The 20,855-nt window shown below is 31.6% G+C and overlaps 1 protein-coding gene across 2 annotated transcripts in view; it reads right to left on the bottom strand.

Annotated features, from left to right (window-relative positions):
• Positions 1 to 20,855, bottom strand: part of LOC143233660 (integrin beta-PS-like) — a 43,109-nt gene that overhangs the window by 14,320 nt on the left and 7,934 nt on the right. For both annotated transcript variants that reach the window (XM_076470128.1, XM_076470129.1), the window contains exons 6-17: positions 17,845 to 18,073; positions 15,617 to 15,788; positions 14,876 to 14,959; positions 12,445 to 12,708; positions 12,166 to 12,245; positions 9,857 to 9,908; positions 9,362 to 9,517; positions 3,434 to 3,576; positions 2,828 to 2,900; positions 2,570 to 2,651; positions 1,130 to 1,242; positions 115 to 213 (exon numbers count right to left, since the gene is read on the bottom strand). In XM_076470128.1, the coding sequence (XP_076326243.1) occupies positions 115 to 213; positions 1,130 to 1,242; positions 2,570 to 2,651; positions 2,828 to 2,900; positions 3,434 to 3,576; positions 9,362 to 9,517; positions 9,857 to 9,908; positions 12,166 to 12,245; positions 12,445 to 12,708; positions 14,876 to 14,959; positions 15,617 to 15,788; positions 17,845 to 18,073 (1,547 nt within the window). The remainder of the gene's footprint in view (positions 1 to 114; positions 214 to 1,129; positions 1,243 to 2,569; positions 2,652 to 2,827; positions 2,901 to 3,433; positions 3,577 to 9,361; positions 9,518 to 9,856; positions 9,909 to 12,165; positions 12,246 to 12,444; positions 12,709 to 14,875; positions 14,960 to 15,616; positions 15,789 to 17,844; positions 18,074 to 20,855) is intronic.

Genomic DNA, 20,855 nt, shown 5'->3' with positions numbered 1-20,855 from the left:
TGAAATTACTGAAGGTACATACATTTTTAATATACAGAGCTTTAATAAGGTTTTATTGATTAATAATATAAAAAAACAAAACTAACATATATTTTCAACTTAACCTTCACTTACTGGACAGTCCTCACAGAAATGTCCACTGTACCGCTGATCTTCCGATTCAAAACATTCACACACCCCACACTTGCAATCCCCATGACCGCTACAGATTTGCTGCAGTTGCAGAGAATAGATTAGTTGTATTATGGATAATACAATAATACAAGGATTTTCTATAATAAAAACTGAAACAAATTAAATTTGATGTTAAACAAATATCTTAAGCATTGAAGATACAGTGTAATTTAGTTATATGCAACTTATGATTTTTAGGTTGAAATCAGTCAAGCAACACAAACAATAGCTTAAAGTAACAAGTACAAAATATGTATATACATATTTCACTTAATATTTTATTAACCAAAATAATGGTATTACTAGAAAATCAGAAACATATAGCTGCAAGTATACTACAGGTGTAGATACAGTGTACAGAACATAGAATTCTTTAAATATATTACAGGTGTACAAACAGTGTAAAGAACACAAAACTGTTTACATATAGTATAGGTGTAAAAACAGTGTATGGAACAAAGAACTGTTTAAATATATTACAGATATACAAACAGTCTACGGAACATAGAACTGTTTAAGTATATTACAGGTGTACAAACAGTGTAAGGAACATAGAACAGTTTAAATATATCATAGATGTACAAACAGTCTAAGGAACATAGAACGTTTTACATATAATATAGGTGTACAAACAGTCTAAGAAACATAGAACTTTTTACATATATTATAGGTATACAAACAGTGTAAGGAACACAGAACTGTTTAAATATATTACAGATGTACAAACTGTGTACAACACAGAGCTGCTTACAGATGTTACAGAAGTACAAACTACGTATGTGACAGAGAACAGTTTGCAGATGTTACAGGAGTACAAACTGTGCATGTAATATAGAATTGCTTATAGATATTATAAGTGTACAAACCATGCATAAAACAAAGAACTGTTTACAGATGTTACAGGGGTACAAAGAAACCATGACACGAAACGTTTTTACTTTATAGCCACACTTACATTACTATCAGGAGCAATGCAAGTTTCATTATCTTTTTTGCATTCACAGGCATAACCTGTCCAATCAGGTAAACACTGACATTTTCCACAGACGCACTCCCCATGGCTAGGTCCTGTGAAGCAATTCAGTATAAGTGTAAGTAATCTACAAGTTCATTGAAATATTTAGTTAGTAGAAACAAATCAAAATACAAGTTGTTGTTCTAAAATAAGATCAAGAATTGACTGAGAAAAAAAAAAGGCCTTATAATAATTTCTTCTTCAAACTATGGGAAACAGCACAGTTTTTTTAATATCCTTTTCAGCTTTTAACACAAAACCACTACTTTTGTCAGACCAAATATTGAAAATTTTCTACCACACAGTATAATGCAACCCCAGCCCCAAAACATGGGGCACAAGTTTAGAGCAACAAGACATAAACCATTATATGCCCCACTGCCAATCTCTGTCAAGAACATTAAATTTTGTAATTTGCTGTTTCTTATTTATACATAAACTGAAGCACAAGAAACAAAGTAAAAGTAGAGAACTTCATGCTAGGTTCTAAACTGTTCCATGTGCCTTCTTTTATCCATCCTTTGAACCTCAAGAAACAGAGCAAGTTACAGTCATGGAACACACTACTAGTAAAATGTTTTAGTATTAGAAACTATTACAGTTAAATGTTTCTACTCAGTAAAAAAATCTTTGCAATTTTCTTTAAATAATTTGCTGAAATAATTAATCTATCCAGATTAGAAGCACATGTGAAAATAACCAGAACTGTCATAATTATACAATAATACTCTTTAAAATTTGACAAAGACTTTAAAATCCTAAAAATCACAATTATATCTGCAATATATACTTGATTTACTGAAATATATCTCCTGATAATAATACATTGGGATTTTTTGGTCAATTCTAAAAGGACACAATTTACTGACGAATATAATTTTATTTCTAGTGACAAAAATCACAAACATCATTTCACAAATGGACTCTCAAACATATGTAAGTGGAAACAGAGTACTGTCCAACCCCCTATTTCTGTGAATCCATACACAGTATAGATGTTTTACATAATTGTGAACTTACAAAATGTATATTTACAAACAAAACTTAACATGCTTTTCACAACCATTACAACAAAACCAAAGGATTTTTAATACAGTATTTTTACATTTGTCTGTGAACTTACTGAGTCAGAAAAAAAAATCAAGAGTATATTACTGTATCATTTCAGAAAGTTACATAATCTAAATGGAAACATAAATATCTTTCATCAAGTTACGTTTTTAAAGTATTTTTTCTTACAACTCCAAACAAACATTCCAACATGCTGATGAGGAGTCACCACATATTTTGTTTGTTATTTTATTTACTGACTGAGATGAAGTCAGGTTACCATTCAGATTAAAACATACAAGTTCTAGATTTGTATAAAACTTAACTCACCACTACATATATTCCCTTCATAACGATCACATGAAAAGTTATCACACTCACAAAACTTCCCCGTTACCACTTCTTCGGGATTCTGTTCATAAATATTAAAATAATGATTACTTGAGAATCTCTCAAACATCATAAAAAAATGTTAACTGGATTTAAGTTTAAAATGTCAAATTTGATTCAAAGTTAGTTTATGGTAACAGTTAACAGTGCATGGCTTATGGCACATTACTGGAAGGAAAAGACCCAACACACACTTACCTGCCTTGGGAGACACTCACAAACTCCACAATGACAGACCCCTCGTCCAGAACATGGCTTAGTTTCATTGCCACTAAGAGCAAACAAAATATATATAAATTAAAATTATAACTTGGAATGAATTAGTATTTATCGTTTTTACAGATACTAAAGATGTCTCAAATATTTACTATTTTCAAAAGATAATTTTTTGTGCAGCTTATCAAAAAACAATACAAATATATAAATTACATTAATACTCAAGCATACATAATTTCCCAGTTTTTCAATTCCATTTGTTATTGTTGGTGCTGAAGATAAAGAAACACTTCAACTTATATTTGTCAAACCTCTATATAAAACTCTGTGAAGAAACAAAAAATCTACCTCCTGATATAACAGTTCCCTTTGGCTTTTCTAACCAAAATACTTAACTTCCAGTATGTGTAAAACTTTTTTTTTCACAATTAATATTTGGGCTCTTTAAACAGTGTGATCAGTTTATTAAATACTAAATATTATTTTGTTAATGGTTTAATTATTTTAAGCTAGATACAGCTGGTAATGCCCACTCAGTATTGTTATAATAAAGGGTTTAACAGAAACAATGTATTTCTACACACTTACAAGAAACATTTTGTTTCGTCTATGGTAGGGTCTGTATCCTTAGAATCACATTCACAGATGTTCCCGGAACGACCATCATAACAACTACAAATTCCACACTGGTAAGTACCATTGCCAAATGTACACTTGTCACTGTCTCGCTCCTATTGAAACAATATTAAAACACGTGTTAATTGGTCCATTTACCACATAACACTTTGACACTACTTTACTCCTACCACAAATAACTGAAGCCAAATTAATCAAAAGAATGCAGATTTTAAGGGGATAAATTTCACAATTCTTACAACGGAATTAGAAGAAAAACTTATTATATCTTACTTAACTTAATCCAAAATGTTTGATTTGTATTTATGTATAGTAAATAAATCTCGCATCTTAATTTCAAGCAAAAAAGTCTGTTCTTGAAGAAAATGTTATAGACCTAATGACATTGTTTTATTACATTCATCAATGAGATTTCCATGTGAATTAGTAAACAGTCTAGAATATTTTTATATTTTAACTAAGAGGATTAATTCCTTATGTGAGAGAACAACAGCTTTGGGGAAAAGCCAGATTTAACACTCCTACGAAAAGACGTTTCTAGTCCTGATTTCTCCAAGCCCATTCCCCTGACTATAGTTTCGCTAGATAGTAGATAGGGACAGTGGGAATCTCGTTAATCCATTCATTAATGGATTTAAATGGCAATTTCATTTAAATACAAAATTATTAGCCTAATATTAATAACCTTTCAAGTTGCTCTGGGGCCTATTAGGCCCCACTTTTCGTAGGAGTGTTAAGTTTTCTGTTGATGCAAAGATTTCTTTACCACATTAAAAACAACCAAAAATGATTGCAGAAGACCAGGGGTCATACAGCTTCTCCTGAAGAGTGCAAATGTGCTAGGTCCAAAGGAAGAAGTGCTTCCAGAGAAACCACACCCCAATGTGTTAGAATATCACTAGCAGTAAGATAGTGAACCATAACAGTGTGGATAACAAAAAACCTACAATGAATGTATTTAAAGAGGAGAATGGATGGTCTCAATGGAGGTGGATGTTTAATATAACACTCCCCAAACAGCTGAGACTGTAAGATAGTAAAATGAAAGACTTATCCAAATGGAAAATTCAGTCGCCCATGATGCTTGTGTTAGAAGCAGATGAGTATGTTATGACCACTCCCATTCAGAAGGAACTAATTGAAGCCACATGTATAACTAGTGCTGTTAGTAAAATCCCCCAAAATGAAGAAGTCAGGAAATATGCAAACCACCTGACAAAAGACATAAAGAGCTAAAATAATTCTGAAAAGAAAGGCACGAAACTACAACCAAATCACATGGTGAGAAAACATGAGAATAGAATCCAAAGAAATTAAAAATAAAAACGTGTACCATGGGCATTTACAGTCACGAAGAATTTTCACACCCAACTGTGATCAAAGACCATGTATTATTAACAGGGGGGAAGCAAGAAGCAATTGGAGAGGGATCAATCAGCACTGAGCATACATGACGAATGGAGAAACCTGAAGGTAAAACAGGTAAAGGACTGGAAGATGCTGGATCTAGAACATGTACAAAGATGGCAATGACTAATAAGAAAACAAAACTTACAACCTAAAACAACAGAAGACAGTATCATAAATATCCAAGATTAATACTAAAAAACAGACATGCAAAGCAAAGAGCTGACTGTAAGTCCTATCAGAAGTGAAATGTAAATGGTACAAAACAGTGTCCCACTCCAGGATATTTCATAACCAAAAAAGTCACGATAAATGCCCCCAATATGAAGGAAAAGAAAAAGAGGTATCCCAAAAAAATTCCCTGGAGATAGATGCAATACCTCAGACTTCCTATTGCAGAGATGCCAACTATTTCAAATGACTGAGCGTAATGATTGTAGACAGAGCCCTTTATCATTTGCAGTTACTAGGCCTGACAAATGTCTCTAAGCTGTTTATTATTATATTATTATTACAACTATTATTATTTATTACTGTTATAGATTGCTCATTTATGACTGTGTTTTGTGTATTTAATAAATAAATTTTAAAAAATTCTTTTGAAATTATGTCTTATTTAGTTCAGAGTAACAAACATACTGGTAAAACAACATTGAACATGTACAAACAGAAAGCAGAAAAAGTCTTTGTGGAAGGACTAGATTATATCATGTTTATGACACTTATTGTAATAGTTTTGCAGCTGTTGCAGCCTTTACTTTCATGAGAATGTCTCTGGATGGTTGGGAGTTATAACAACATTGTCCATTTGACTGTATACACATCTTGTGTGTTATAATACTGCTCAAAACTGAGATGCTCAAGTTTGGTCTGAACTTGCTTTTATTTTTAGTCACTAAACTAAATATCCTTTCACTGTCAGCATTAGAATGGAAGATTGTAAGATTTCCAAGCATAACCCTACACAGAATGTCATACTTCTGGTTGTCATTTCCATCCTTAACTGTAGACAGCTGAACCCAAAACTTGTCAACATTCAACTGAAGGACAGTTTCTGAGAAAGTATCAATTTGATAGTTCAAATATTGCCCTTCCAACTTGTCAATAGTATTGTGCTCATGTGTATTGACAAGGACAGGATACCTGTCTGTGAAGAAGTGTAGAGAAGAGAAATCTTTGCTGACTTTCAGTTTTGGATCAGCAACCTCTGCATGAATCAGAAGTTCATCATTTAGAGGGAAATGTTTCATCATGTAATTTGTAGCTGCAATATAGTATTTCTTGACACTGATGTAAAAGCTGATCAGGTCCAGGTCCTTTTCATATTTAACAATATTCCAACAGAAACTGCCTCATCAGATTTGTGTAAGGATTCATTGTTGTAGTCAAGTTCAGTGATGTTGCCTTCAAGATATTCTGGCTTGATGTATCTGACAAGTATATTTTAACTTGTGTAATCAGAGTTCTATGCATAATATGTATGCAAGGTTCTTCTCTTTGGAATATCAAATTGGCTTGTTCAAATAGAAGAATTGCAGACTGAAGAAAAAGACAAAATAACAAGTTCATTTTGTTGTCCAAGAAAACTGTTAACTTTTCTAACTTGCTCTGCGCATAACTTTTCTTGGTTACTTCCTTGCTAGCTTTCATTTTCTTCTCTTTTTTCATTGATTGTCTCTTCTTCAGTTCAAGGTCAGACTGCCCAAACATATATTGAGTTATATCAAATGTTTCTTTGTCTGCTTTTGGAGACTGTTGTCTTGTGTCCCTGTGTGGCTGAGAGGATATCCTGACTGTTAAAGTCTTGCTGCCTGACTGAGCTGCACATTTAGATCCTTTTGAATCTAGTTTTTCCTTTTCACAGTGAAAATCCTTCTTCAATGTTCAAAATTCTGTTGAGGCACATCCCAAGTGATAGCCATCTTGTGTTAACAAGTTGTAGAATTTTTCTTGTTTCTTTGTCATACAATCCTTGAAACTCTTTGAAATGTTTTCTGCTAGCATTTTGTCCAGAAAATATTAGATATCTATCAATATATCAGAAACTGGGCAGGGCAGTTCTCTGGAAGCTTTATGGGCAGCAATATTCGTGAGGTGACAGGCATAGCCCATGAAGTAAATGCTAGACTGTCGTCTTGAGATGTGTCCCATCACACCTTCACCTGTACCAGACATAACTGAGGCATTGTCTGAAGAAAAACTAACACAGTTTTCCAATGGAACTTTCCTCTTTGTCAGTTCGTGGTCCAAAAGCTTGAAAATATTCTCTCCCATTGAAGCTTCGTTCCATTCCACCATTGTCAAAAGAGAACAAACAATTTTTCCAAGCAAAGGGTCAAGATATCATACAACCACTGGATACAGTTTTGAGTCATCCATGTTTGTGGATCCATCTGTGCCTAAACTGTGAACACTGTTAGTAAGTATGCTTGAAATCATTTCATCATCTTCACAACCCAACATTTGTACAATGGCTGTAGTTTTGGTTCTAACACAGCCATATATTTTTGCTATATCAGAGTCTGGGAACATTTTTCTGAATAGATGTCCTGCATTATCGGCTATGTGTGAACATCACTTCTGCATTTATGGTTTCATATTCTGAATTCTTACTCATAAATGTTGTTATCTGCATTGTTTTTGTCTTCACCCCAGCCTTTTGTTGGTGAGATGCTGATTTTGTATATCTGGAACAATCGTTTATCCCGCCATGCGCCACAGAAAAAAATCGATGTGACAAACTGTACAGAACGCATGACTGTCACTGACTTTTGATGTAATGACCGTATATTTTGCACTATACTCTTTCCGAAATTTTTGATTCACAGTTTTAGTCTTTTTAGATTTGCCAGAAACAAGACAATCTGGCAAATGAGGCCTCTTTTTTTTACATCTTGTGAATGACCACATTAGTGTTTCTATGCTGCTTAGAAAACGAGAAATACCCATCTACGCAAGCCCTGATGATGTGACTATGGATTCCCCCACGTACCCAGTATGGAAAAGCACCACACTCAAACTATTGGTAGACGTCAGAAATACAAATATTTTTTATTATTTTAAGCACAAACATGATTATCGCAAGTAGCCATTTCGACTATGTTTTTTATTTATTATCAAAATTTATTTGTATCTCACTAGAAATTTTCTTTTCACCCCTTTCAAGCCCTGGGGGAACAATTTATCACTTTATTGTATAGGCCTATATAATATATAATAATTTGGGAGTTGCAACAAGTCGTAATGTATACACCAAAATCATAATGACTACGCTCAAATCGTAATGGTTGGCATCTCTGCTATTGACCAAAATTGTATATAGTTAGGGTAGAGAAAATAAAAGATAAACTATAATGTTTTACTGATAAAAATGCATGAAATTTATTTAGGAGGTTTTAGAAATTACATAAATGAAATTTTTACATTTTTCAGATGAGACTTGGAGCAGTCAACACTTTGACTCCAAATATTCATGGAGAAATTTTTATTAAGAGACTTCATTAACAATGCTGAATGTTTGTCTGCAAATGACTTATAATGTTTACTGAAAGCTTGCAAACTTCACAAAGATACATAAAATTATTCAATATTACAGTATGGAAACTAATGGACAACTTTGGGGTCACAAACTTATGTGAACTGACCAAGAATTTAGCAAGAGAACTAACCAATACAAATGTTTAATACAGATTCATTTTCTTATTTATCTTTTTATTATTATGATTATTTTGCATTGTTCATTTAATATGTGGATGTTGGACTAACCTAAATGTACAAAGTTTCATCATGAATACTCTGCCTAAACAATCTATCAAAGAATTAAAACACATTGTTTAATCAGCTGAGTACCATCGCTGTTACTGATATTTGAGCCCATAATATCAATAATATCACAAACAGTATGGTAAGCATAGACGATAGGCGGAAGACTTTCAAAACGTCATGCTCTACACTTGCATATCCACAACAGGCAGGAGCCATCCATTATACAAAGTTTCACAATGTATTTTAATATTTATTAAGTGTTTGTTTGTTTTACAGCAAAGTCACAAAGTGTATCTGTTGTGTCCTCCATTGAGAATCAAACCAAGGATTTTAACACTAAGTCTGTAAACTTTCAACCACCTAATTAGGAAACTAATAAATTTCTGTTATTTGTCGAGTTAAATTTTAGTTCTGATCTGTCAAGGTAACTTGTTTTGGTTACAAGTATAAAACTGAACTATTAAACTTACATAGAATAAATTAAAAAGGTTTTCCAGTCTCCATCAGAAATAAACATAGTTCAAATAATTATGAAACTTAAACCATACTACATGTGAGCTCGTCAGAGAACATAGTTAAAACACTTAAAATAACAATAAACAAATCTAAGACATCTATGGTACATAAATAGTACATCAACCATAAACTGATGCATAGACAGAAGAAACAAAAAACCACGTGCTTTTCTCATACTTGATAATTGTTTACCTCGTTCCATGGCTTCTCACATTGACATTCACAAATAATCTCCAGATCTATCACTAGAGCCTCATTCAAACCGACTGGATAGATCTGAATTGTTTGATTCCAGTCAGCTTTATTCTTTGGGCACTTTTTGATCTCAATGCTGGCTTCAAAATTCACCTGACAAACAAAGACAAACAGAGAGAATTCAACAACAATAATCCTCCAATAATCTACATACAGCACACACACATCAATATTACACATAGAATACAGAAATCCTCTGAAACAAGTTACTTTAAATTCCTTACTGATGCCAAAATAGTGTCAAAGGAATTTTGATTTTCAAAAAACAATTCCACCATTTTAAATACTTCAGTAACAAACTCAGTAATAACATATATATTCCTAGAGTGCAAATATTCTTCAACTTGTTTTGATTTAAAAAGTATCATTTCTTCACCTTACATGTATAGTTTAATTTTATTAAGGAATCACAACAACAACAGATTTACTCACACTGTTACCAACTTTCAGACCTTCACATTCACTGGTCCTTTTTCTCTCCCCTCTGAATAGGAAAAGAGAAAAATGCAATATATCTTCCACAACTTCCCATTTTTTTTAATTGTTGGGTTAACAGATGAGGTTGTAGTGTTAAAATACACTTTAGATAAAAATATTTAAAATAATCTTAGTGCCACAGTTAAACTAAACATTCATAAGTATAATTATATGTTACTTTCTCACAAGTGTTTTAATATGCTTAAAATATACTGTTCTTTTGCAACTTCCTAAAAACGATCTAAATGAAAGTAATAGACCAGAACTTCATGTGCTGTTTTGTGGCTTTTTTCTTCTTCCATTTTATAATACCCCTTGTTTATTTTGTCAGTTTTTGATAAGCCAAGAAAAATAACTGTAGTATTGAACAGTAATCAGATAATGATGTTTACACAAGAGATAGCATTGTTTGATTTTCAAAATATTATCACATTTAGATTTATGTTTTTAACCACATAAAGTCACAAACCTTAAGCTATTTTTAGGCACTACAAGTTTTTTTTACTAGCATTATCACAAATTGTGCTCAAGATAAAAAAGTAATATTTTACTGTTTACAAACACAATGCAAAGCAAGGTTACTAATAACATAAAACACAATTTCCATGATAATATATTCCCTTCAAAATCATGCTTAAATTTACACTGATATTAGTAATTCATTTTAGTATTCTTCATTCACGGACTGAGGCTTCCTCAACTGGAAAGACTAATATCCCCTACATTTTACAGTGGAAATGCTCAAATGAAAAAAAAATACATAAAAAGATACAATCGTACAAAATAGTATCTAGTTTCTGCATTTGGAAAAATTTGTAATCTGATTTAGTATTCATTTTTTAGGTTATAAAATATCCAGAATTTAAGTTATGAAACAGTCTAGAAAGAAAGAAAATTCCTTTAACCTTAGAGTTTTAATTACATTTTCATCACAAGTTCCACTTTACATATATCTAATCTGACTGATATTTATTCACTATGTATACTAATACTTTATTTTATTAAATCATCAGTTGTGAACATGAAGCAATAAAAAACACAAAAAGAAACAGACTTAATGACAAACTAAGACTCTACCTTTCAGACCAGATATTATAATTTTGCTAACACCATTCTTGTTCAAAATCAATTTAAATCTAACCATTATAGTTTCTTTTAAACATATGTTTTTAGTTGTGTGCACTGTTTGAATATGATAAACTTTAGAGCAATATTTAATAAATGAGGATTGATGTCACACAAAATATTTACTATTACCTACAGTACACTCACTAAACCTAACTAAACTTATGTCCTCATAGAAGATCACTTCTATTGCTTTCAAACAGATGTAATACATTTAAAAATTAGAACATCTGAAGGAGCCAGAAAAAGTTTATAGGTCTATGAGTTGTTTCTAAGTGCTAATGAGTCCTTTGTTTAACTCTACTGGAGCTCTAGATAGCATATCTCAAGAAATCACAAATTACTGCTCTGCCACTTCAGGCTGTGCAGAAATGAAAGTTGGAAAAACGTCATTTGAAAATGTCTTTGTAAATAACTAAATAATTACACAGCAAAACATGAATTTTTGAGTTAAAAGATGTTGAAACACAGTAGTTATTAATCTTACTTAAGAAACCAGTTATCTAGATTTCACATCTGAAAAGTGGTTACTGGTCACAATGTTCCAGATCTACTTGTATTTCTATGCAAGTGAAGCTCTTGTATATCCATATATCATTGAAAGGATTAATGTAATAACAAAAGACATTATATCGTGAATTACGTATGGGAGACAACTAAAGACAAAATAATTTACCATAACAAGAAAAAATAAGTAAATTCAATAAAGGACAAATAACAAAGAAAAATTAAGAAAACCAGATTATATATTCACACAACTTACTTTGTTAGATATAATAACCCTCAATGTGCATACAATACACTCTACTTTCTATATTATAACAGCAATTTTATTTTCCCACTCAAAATTGCAAATACTTTCAGAAGAATTATCTAATAAGCCAAGATGCAAGAAAAAGTACGTTCTTTACACGTGTAATAAAGTCGCATTATTTTACAGTTTAAACAAACTTTAGAATCATTAATACGAAAAAAATGCAAGAAAATAATATATGACAGAGAAATCTAGTGGATTTTTAAGATACTATATATGATATTACGTGATCATCAGTTAAAACCAAGTACCAGTTGATTAAGTATTACTACCCATCAATATTTGAAAATAATACACACACTTTCTTGAAAGAAAATATACTTACCCAAGACAAGATGAATAATATTTAATATCTATAATACCAGCTGTTGCATTGTCTTGGAGTTTTACAGTTGATGTGATTTTCTGTGGAAAATAAAACCACCACATTTTGAGAAGTTCAACAACATGTAGCACATGAAAGGTTTTTACATAAACTATTGCAATCTTCACTTACTGAAGTTTCCCTACTTATATAAAGCACACCTTTTGTTTTCAAGTGATCAGGTTTGAGATGAAGACAAACAAACAATAAAAAACCATGACACATTCAAAAACAACTTACATTATACTGGTCCTTCACCAGTTCCACGACGTTAGAAGAATCGTTTTCCAGTTTTCCTGCAGTAGAACCCTCAAGGTGTTCACTGAGCTGTTTGTAAACTGGCAGCTGGTCACTAGTGACAGCAAAAATAATATTCACTTTATGTTTTTTAACTTCCATGTTAATTTGACTAAGGGATGGGTAGTCTTGATGAGTGCTCATATTGTAGTTTCCATGTTCATCCAGGTAGCATTTGCCATCATTTGGTTTGACAATTCCTCCCAACTGTAACCAACAAAATAAAGAATCACACATCCACGATCAGTACAATACCTACCTCTCCTCTAAATATACCAATGATCCTATTATTGGAACTAAAATTATTTAATGTTTAACTGTACAATGTCTAAAGAAGCTCGACTGTGAATTGTTATGTGCAAAATACAAAATTTATTCTTCATTGTACTAGGCTGACAAAGTTATACTATACTAAATGCTACTTTTCTGTATTGATTTTATTTTTTAAAGGAATAAAAATTATAAAGCTAATCTACAATTCCTCTAATCTTAATTGAACACACGACACAGTTTTCTATTAAAGACAAACATATACTAACCTCCCTCATTTTAAGCACAAAATATGTTCCCTTTAATAAAGATGTGTGTTTCTCAGTTCATTCACTTTTACTATTTACACTGAGCTACAAAAGGGCTATCATCCCTAATTTTAAATTAATCCACCAGAAAAGACACAGTCAACAGCACCCTGGGTTAATCTAATTCACTAGTTAGATTTGACTATTGCTCTTACAATACACCGACTGCCCCAAATTATGTAGTGCATTTTTGTAGTAATGGGACATAAACCATGAATTATTGAATTTAAAGTCCAGATACACTAACCATTAATCCATCCCTGGTTCTTGACAACATTAAGCAAATGATATAGAAAGGTTCACATTTTAAAGTCAAACAAAGACAGATGGAATCAAATACTTTTATAAGTTGAACACATCATCTTTGTGGGTTTTTACATATTAACAAGAAAAAATATCTAACATGTCATATTACAAGTTTAAATTAAAACTTCAATAATGAAGCAACTATAAAATACTGACTTAATGAAAAACACAATGCAACTTCACACAAAAAAAAGTCTGATGATGAATAATATTTCACACTATTTAAAAAGAGAAAAAATGATAAATTTGCATCAAAATATTTGGGGGTGTCAAAAAGTTTATATTTTCCTACCAACTGTACTCTCCACCAGATGTCACTTCTCATGCTCTTAGTCTGTCATAATATTCTCACTTGTGTAAACTTATAGAAAGTATGTATTTTATTGTTTAGAGGTGATTCATTGTCAGGTTTTAACTGCTCTAACAGTAAACAAAAAATTTTTTTTTATTTTTCCATGTGTAAAAATTTATATCTAAAGAACTGTAAAAAACTTAACTAAAATCAAGGTATGACCATTAATTAAACACTTTAAAATGTTCTACACATTTTAAATGTAAAAATGTTAACAACACACAAAACCTTCAACAAATAGACAACATCTTTCTTTACACAGATGTTTCTTAAATCATAGGTTACATCTTTTATTTGTGTCTGGAAACAACATGGTATACAACCAGAAATCAGGTTCAAATTGTACCAATCTGTGATATTCAGTTTTCTGCTGTACTCAGTGGAGGCTAGTACACTTTCTTATTGTCATATACAGAGATTATTTAGTGTACAACTCAGACACTTCAGATTGATCTTGAATGTATCTTGGGAAGTCCAAATCACCAATGAGGAAGTCTTGAAGACTATCGATATCCTCAGCACAGAAAGTATGGGTTCATCACGTGATTTGTCTTCCAGAACACAGAATCCTGAAGATTTTACTTTATGAAGAACTTTCTTTTAGCCAGCTGTGGACAGTTGGACCAAAGCTGCAATAAAGCATCATCTGATCACAGCTGATATACCTGTTATGAACTAGAAGATCTCAGCCAATGATCTCACCAAATCCATCATGGTCGTTTGGAGGTTAAACACCCAAAGTGGGTGAAGGTCTCACAGGACAGCCACAGTTAGAGATACACCTTGTTTACAGTTTCTCCTTGCACAGTACAATGCGACATTTGGGAAAAGAACTGTACCAGAAATTTTGGGATTTGATCACACAAGCACTGGAAGCACAGCTGACAATCCAAACATTGGTTTCACCCCACCCCACATCATCTCTGATTACAAAAGGACTGCCAATGATGACAAAGTTTATAACTGTGATGAATGTGTGACTACTTGGCTTTTGTACTTCTTACACAGGACACTAAAATTCAATTTTCACAGCCTATTACTGCTTTTTATATGCCTTAAAATTGATATAAAACATGTAAAAACAACCAAGAAACATCCCATTATGTACTAAGAAATATTCAATTGGAATTCTCCTAACCTTCCCATCTCCAGCATAATGAAACCCACTGTCTGACGAAAACATCAACATCTTTCTTGATTTGTCCCTCCATCCAATGTCTTCCTGGATAAACATACATTAATATACAATTTAATTACAAACATATCTTTCAGCATTTCATGGAAAGATTGAAAAATGTTTATTTTGATGATAGTAAAAAAGTGGTTACAATGTAATGAATAAAATAATTAACAAGGTTATCTAAAGCAACGTATTTGCACATAAAGGTGAGAAAGACCTAACAGTTGTAAACAATCTTGTTAATATTAATTATCAAGGTTTAAAAAAATAGCCAGCCAGAGATTTACATTTTATCACTTTAGAGCTACATACAGCACATATTAACAACACAATATGACACTATTGATTATGGTCCTAATAGGCTCTAATTCAAAAGCTACTTATATCTTGTGAGATTTTTTATGATAAGATGCATACACCCCCTTCAAATAATCACAAAAAAGGAATTTTAAATCAGAGGCAGAGGAAATCCACCACCTTCAAATCATTGCTTTTGTTGCCTCAAGTGTGAACATGCACAGTAAATAAGCTAATCCTAAATAGACAGAGAGAACAAATTTACAAAATAATTTAATGTAAAGGTTTTAAGATATACATTTTATCCTGTTCATTACTTCCTCCCTGCTCAATAAACAATGAAGAACTTGTACAACAACAATTTACATAAAGAACTTCCAAGACAAACAATGAAGAACTTACATGACAAACAATTGCCTGCATTATGGCATCAAAACCACCTTCTGGAGCATCCAGATTCCCTGACACTCTGGCAGCTTTAACTTGTTTTTCAAACTGATCAGTATTAATACTGAGAGGCATGTGGTTCTTGAAGCCATAGGGAGGGGCACAATTTGTACAGGGTTCTATTAGTCTAGAAAAGCATATTATAACAATGTTTATGTAAAACCTTGTCAATAAAATACTTTAATGTAGAGCTTGGAGGATTTTCACACAAAAAATATAAAAGAAAATTTGCATAGTTATGGAGTAATACACTGAGGACTTAAAAATGTTACAGAAAACAAACTAACAATCATGGTTTTAAAATATAAGAGGAAAGGCTAACAAAACATTATTTAACAACTTTAGCTTAAAAACAACTTGCCACTTGTATCACAAAACCTGTGCTGTAGTCACACAATTAAGACAAGTTCAAGAAACTGGAGTTTTCAAATTAACATTTGTTAAGGAATAGAGTAGCACAAGAATTATATGATATTCCATAAAAGTTATAATAACCATGTGCCAGAAGGATGAGTACAAATCCTGGTTTCCCACCTTAAGCCAAATTTCCTTACTGACAATCCTGCTCTCAACTTTGTCTAGTATCAATACTGAAGTCAACATTATCTGCTAGTGATAACAATACTGAAAATCTTACAACTTCTTTGGAAGACCTTTTCATCTTGTGCATCTTGCATGCAGGGAGATTCTGTGGCTATACTGTCAGCCCTTACTACTGATCAATGTATTTAGGGTATTATGTCCAACTGTGTCAACTAGGTGGTTAAACATTCACATGAACCCTCAATTTTGAAATATATATACCATATTTCTCATGATGACAGAGATACAAAATGTATTAATAGATGAGATTTTGTTTACGTCAGTTTGTCTTCACTGTACAAAGAAGCAAGGTTTATAAATTAGTCCTAATTCGTACTTGTCTGTTTTTGCTTTTCTCAAGTGTTCTATTTTAAGTCTGTTGCCTGAAGGCACTAAAATTGTATCAAATAATTCCTGAAGTGTTTAAAAGTCCTATCTTCTCCTTATGTTAGAGTCAGTGTTCATGCTTTTAGAAGTCAAGCAAAATGATACTCATCTTATACAACAAGTTTGTGACTTCAGATCCGTTTTTTCTTTAGAGGTCTTCCATGTGGTCTCATATTTTGACCTATCATCATTTTTCTGTTTTCCACACAACAAATTTGTCTAATTTTGAGAAATTTTTCTTTTTAAAAATAATTAAATATCAATTATATTTTCAGAAATCATTATTTCTACCATACAGGGGAATCATGTTCTTTGAATTTTGAGTTAGTTAGTTTGATAAACTGGTTTGTACAGTTAGTTAACCAGTTTTAGTTACCATTTTGTTCTTGAGAACCATAGAAGTAATCTTTGAATTACAGCTTATCAAATTTATCAGCATTAGGATGAACCAAATATATCCTTGAAATTTATTTGATACAATACTGCTTTAGGTTCAACTCTGATATCCAGACTATCCCTAGTTATATGAATTTTCAAGCCAGATGGAACTCCTAGCAGGTGAATTATTCTCTATTAACTGTTTATTTATCACTTGGGTCCACACATCTATGCTGGGCATGATAAACCAGGTATTTCTCTACTGCCCAACACCCCTGTTAACAACAGGATTATCCAAGGTTGAGAAATTCTTTAATTATACATTTTTGTGACATAAGCAACAATACTTCAAGTGGAAGAGTAAAAAATTCTATTTAAGTTCAAATATGCTTTGCATTACATCAAAATCATTTTGACTTTGAAATGACACAGTTGTTGACACCATGAAAGCAACCCAACAAAAATGTACATAGACAAGTCACTTAAGAGTAAGGGTGAGATGCACTGGAAATATTTATGATAAAACTACTATAATAAATAATCTAAACCAAACTTTACTTGGATAAAAACATCTATTTAGTCTGAAAGGTGATACAACATATATAATATACAAAAGACATCCATTTGTTAAATATTACTTTTAAAAAACACAAGGCTTAGCCAAGTTTATTCTGTATGTGCCTATAGAAGCAGGCCTATTACCTAAAAATATTTTGACTGATTGCTATGGCAACACTGTCACCTCTAATAGGTAGGTTTTATGTACTTACTTTTAAATTGAATGTGTTACAATGAAAACAAATAAAGTGAGTGTAAGATGGTTATTGGTAACATACTTTTCAGGTACTGTGCTGACATAAGGCATCACAACCTTATCTACGAAAGACCCAAAACCCAGGTGAAAATTGGTAGTAATGTTTCCCATTGTAGTAGCTAGTAGATTTCCCAAGGCTGCCAGTTTATCTTTGTCATCTTCCATTGACTTGGACAGATCCATCAAGTAATACAGATCTACTGGATAGTCCACTGCTTGTCGAAAGTCCACGTTCAAGGAAAATGGACTTTCTAAAGAAATAAAATGGTTATCTTTTTTACTAATATGTAAAGACACATGAATCATGTTTAGATTAGCTGCAGTTTCAAATTTATCAGAACTGTGATTAAAGACAAAATTAGTATTAAAAAAAAGTATCCTTTTCAAGATTTTTAAAATCCAAATTATAAAAATTTGAATAAAGTTGTTGTTCACTAGCAAGTGAGATCCAAATTAAATGATTAAAAAGAAAATGAATTCACAACATTCTAACATACTTTAAAAATTTCTTCCACATTACGAGTTTCAAGAATCTCACAGACCCCAAAATATGAACAATTATCATAAAATCCTCACACAAACAGCATACCTAATATCGTTTTCCTACCTGCACGTTGACTGAGTTACATACTACAGCTTGCTTATCATCTAAGCTGTATATTCTCATTAAGTGGCCACTTCACAGTTCTTTTGTTCACATATTTGTCTAATTTGTTGACATAGTTTACAGATATACTTAAAATGAAGTAGGCACTGCATTTTATGTAACCTACAAAGATAACACTTATATACCAGAGATATATTATCAGTACATTCAATAATGAATTGACTTATATTTGTTTTCTTCAGGTTATACAAGTGTACAATTTCTACAGCCTCTCATTCAGAACAAATAGATTTATGTATTAGACTAGTAATTTTCCTTCAGCTATTATCTGCCAAATTCACATTTAATCAGTTCATTTTATAAAAAAATATTAGTCTTAGCAAAGTGTGACAAACCATCAACAGTCAGTTTCTCAAATCTAGATCAGTTGAGGAACAGAGCTTTGTACACAGATATTACTAAAACATGCCATTTTCTCTTCTGTGTCATTAAAACTATTATTGAAGGAGATGTGAGCTGTAACGTTCATAGTACAACTAGTTAACCATTTCAGTAATGGGACATTTTAAGCACTAAGAAATGGTCTGCATTAAAGTTTCTCCTCCTTTCAGTGGTCTTCAGAGTGTAAACAAGCTCTACTAAAACAGTGACCAATAATGTGACTAGCATACTGACATAGGTATGTATGTGACGTCTGTAGATTTCATTCACATAGAAGATCAAAAGAAATGCTTTATGATGCATTTGAATCCTTTTCATACTAAAGTTTAATTTGTATGTGGAGCATGAAATAATCTTCAAGTCTAGACTTGAAATAACTAGTTTATTTACAGAAATCTAAATCGTTGAAAATGGTATTCTGCTAGAGAAGGCTCAAAAGAATTAGATTCTTTATAAGGCTCTTCATAAATTATCTGCGATTTTGAAGATATTTAGTTCTAACTGAAGTACTGAATTGTCTTACTGGCTATTGTAAAAACTGTTGAACAGGTGCACAAACGTAAGAACATAGAGAGTAGAAACTTAGGAAACATTACTTACATTTTTCTTACATAGCACTTAGTAAAAAGGTTGTAAAGGCATCAATATTATTTGGACTTAAAAAATGTGTACAATTATAATATAGGCTTCATTTAGTGTTCTAGATATAATGATTGTCCTTCAATTACACAAGGAAAACTGATAACACTAAATGTAAAGTTGAATGTGTGTTACAAAGGTCCTTCACATATCTTTTCACAAGTGAAAATTACAGGATACAGGTTTAAATTGATCATTAAAATAAGTGTGATGTGATATTCATTTAAGATATTGTATACATTAAAGGTTATTAAATCAATACAAATATATTTATACCATGCTTTTTACATGGAAAAAGCCCATAATAAGAACAAAATATGTTTGTGTTTGATAATAATAATAGCTTTTAGTTGGGAGTTTTTTAGTTCTTTTCCAACAAAACTGCTGATAAAATTTTAAAAAGTCTAACTTAATGTTTTTATAACAAAGGTATTTTCACAAAAACAACAATAAAAATAAGCATTTTTTTCAGTTTAAATATCAACAAATTACACTTGAAATATGTAGGGCTTCTTTCAGATCTATTTGGAGTTAAAAATTCATCCTGTCTTTACAACTGATATTTTGACTAAGTTTTTTTAAGATAGACAACACTTTAATATTCAGTGTTCTTAAACTTAATTTAGGGTTTTATGATACTGGATTTATGTTACACATTTTTTTTTGAGACTTACAGAAATATTACTCTGAAACAAGTAACCAAGTACAAATATATCAAAATGAGAAGTCCATATGCCTATAGTGTTGTGCAGTGAAATCTGATTTTAGATAATTACTAATTACGTGAAATAAACATCTCTGTTTCATAAAATTAATAAATGTAAAATAAGCAGAAATTAGATAGACATATTTCTTTATACACAAGTAGACTAATGATTGTAACCAAGCTTCACATAGTGTTGTTAGAATAAAAAAAAAATATAGTTTAATTATCAAAAACCTTGTGTACTGTAAGATTTATAGACTAATAACAAAAAAGAATGACCTAAGAGTAAAGGAAAGTTGTTTTTTTTTAATGGACTTTCATGAATTTCAGAATATCGAAATCAAGCAAGACTAAATTCAATATTTTTTTTACCTCCAAGTCCTTTAAAACTTTGTTACAGGTTTCATACAATTTAATTTACTAGCTTGTTTGTGTAATGACAAAACTGGTGTTTGTCAATCCACAGATCCAACCTCCAGAGTTAATCTATAGACACTTTAATAGGTACAAGATGAACATTCCATGAGGTGTTATTTAGATTATTATAGTTATTATTACTGTTAGTTATTTTGAATGTTTAGTTGAGGATAAAGAAATATTTTCATTCAAACTAAACATCAAACAAGTAATATGCACTGCT

Source organism: Tachypleus tridentatus, chromosome 12 (assembly GCF_004210375.1).
Source record: "Tachypleus tridentatus isolate NWPU-2018 chromosome 12, ASM421037v1, whole genome shotgun sequence".
NCBI classification, from domain to species: domain Eukaryota; kingdom Metazoa; phylum Arthropoda; class Merostomata; order Xiphosura; family Limulidae; genus Tachypleus; species Tachypleus tridentatus.
This window is presented reverse-complemented; position numbering and strand designations above follow the sequence as displayed.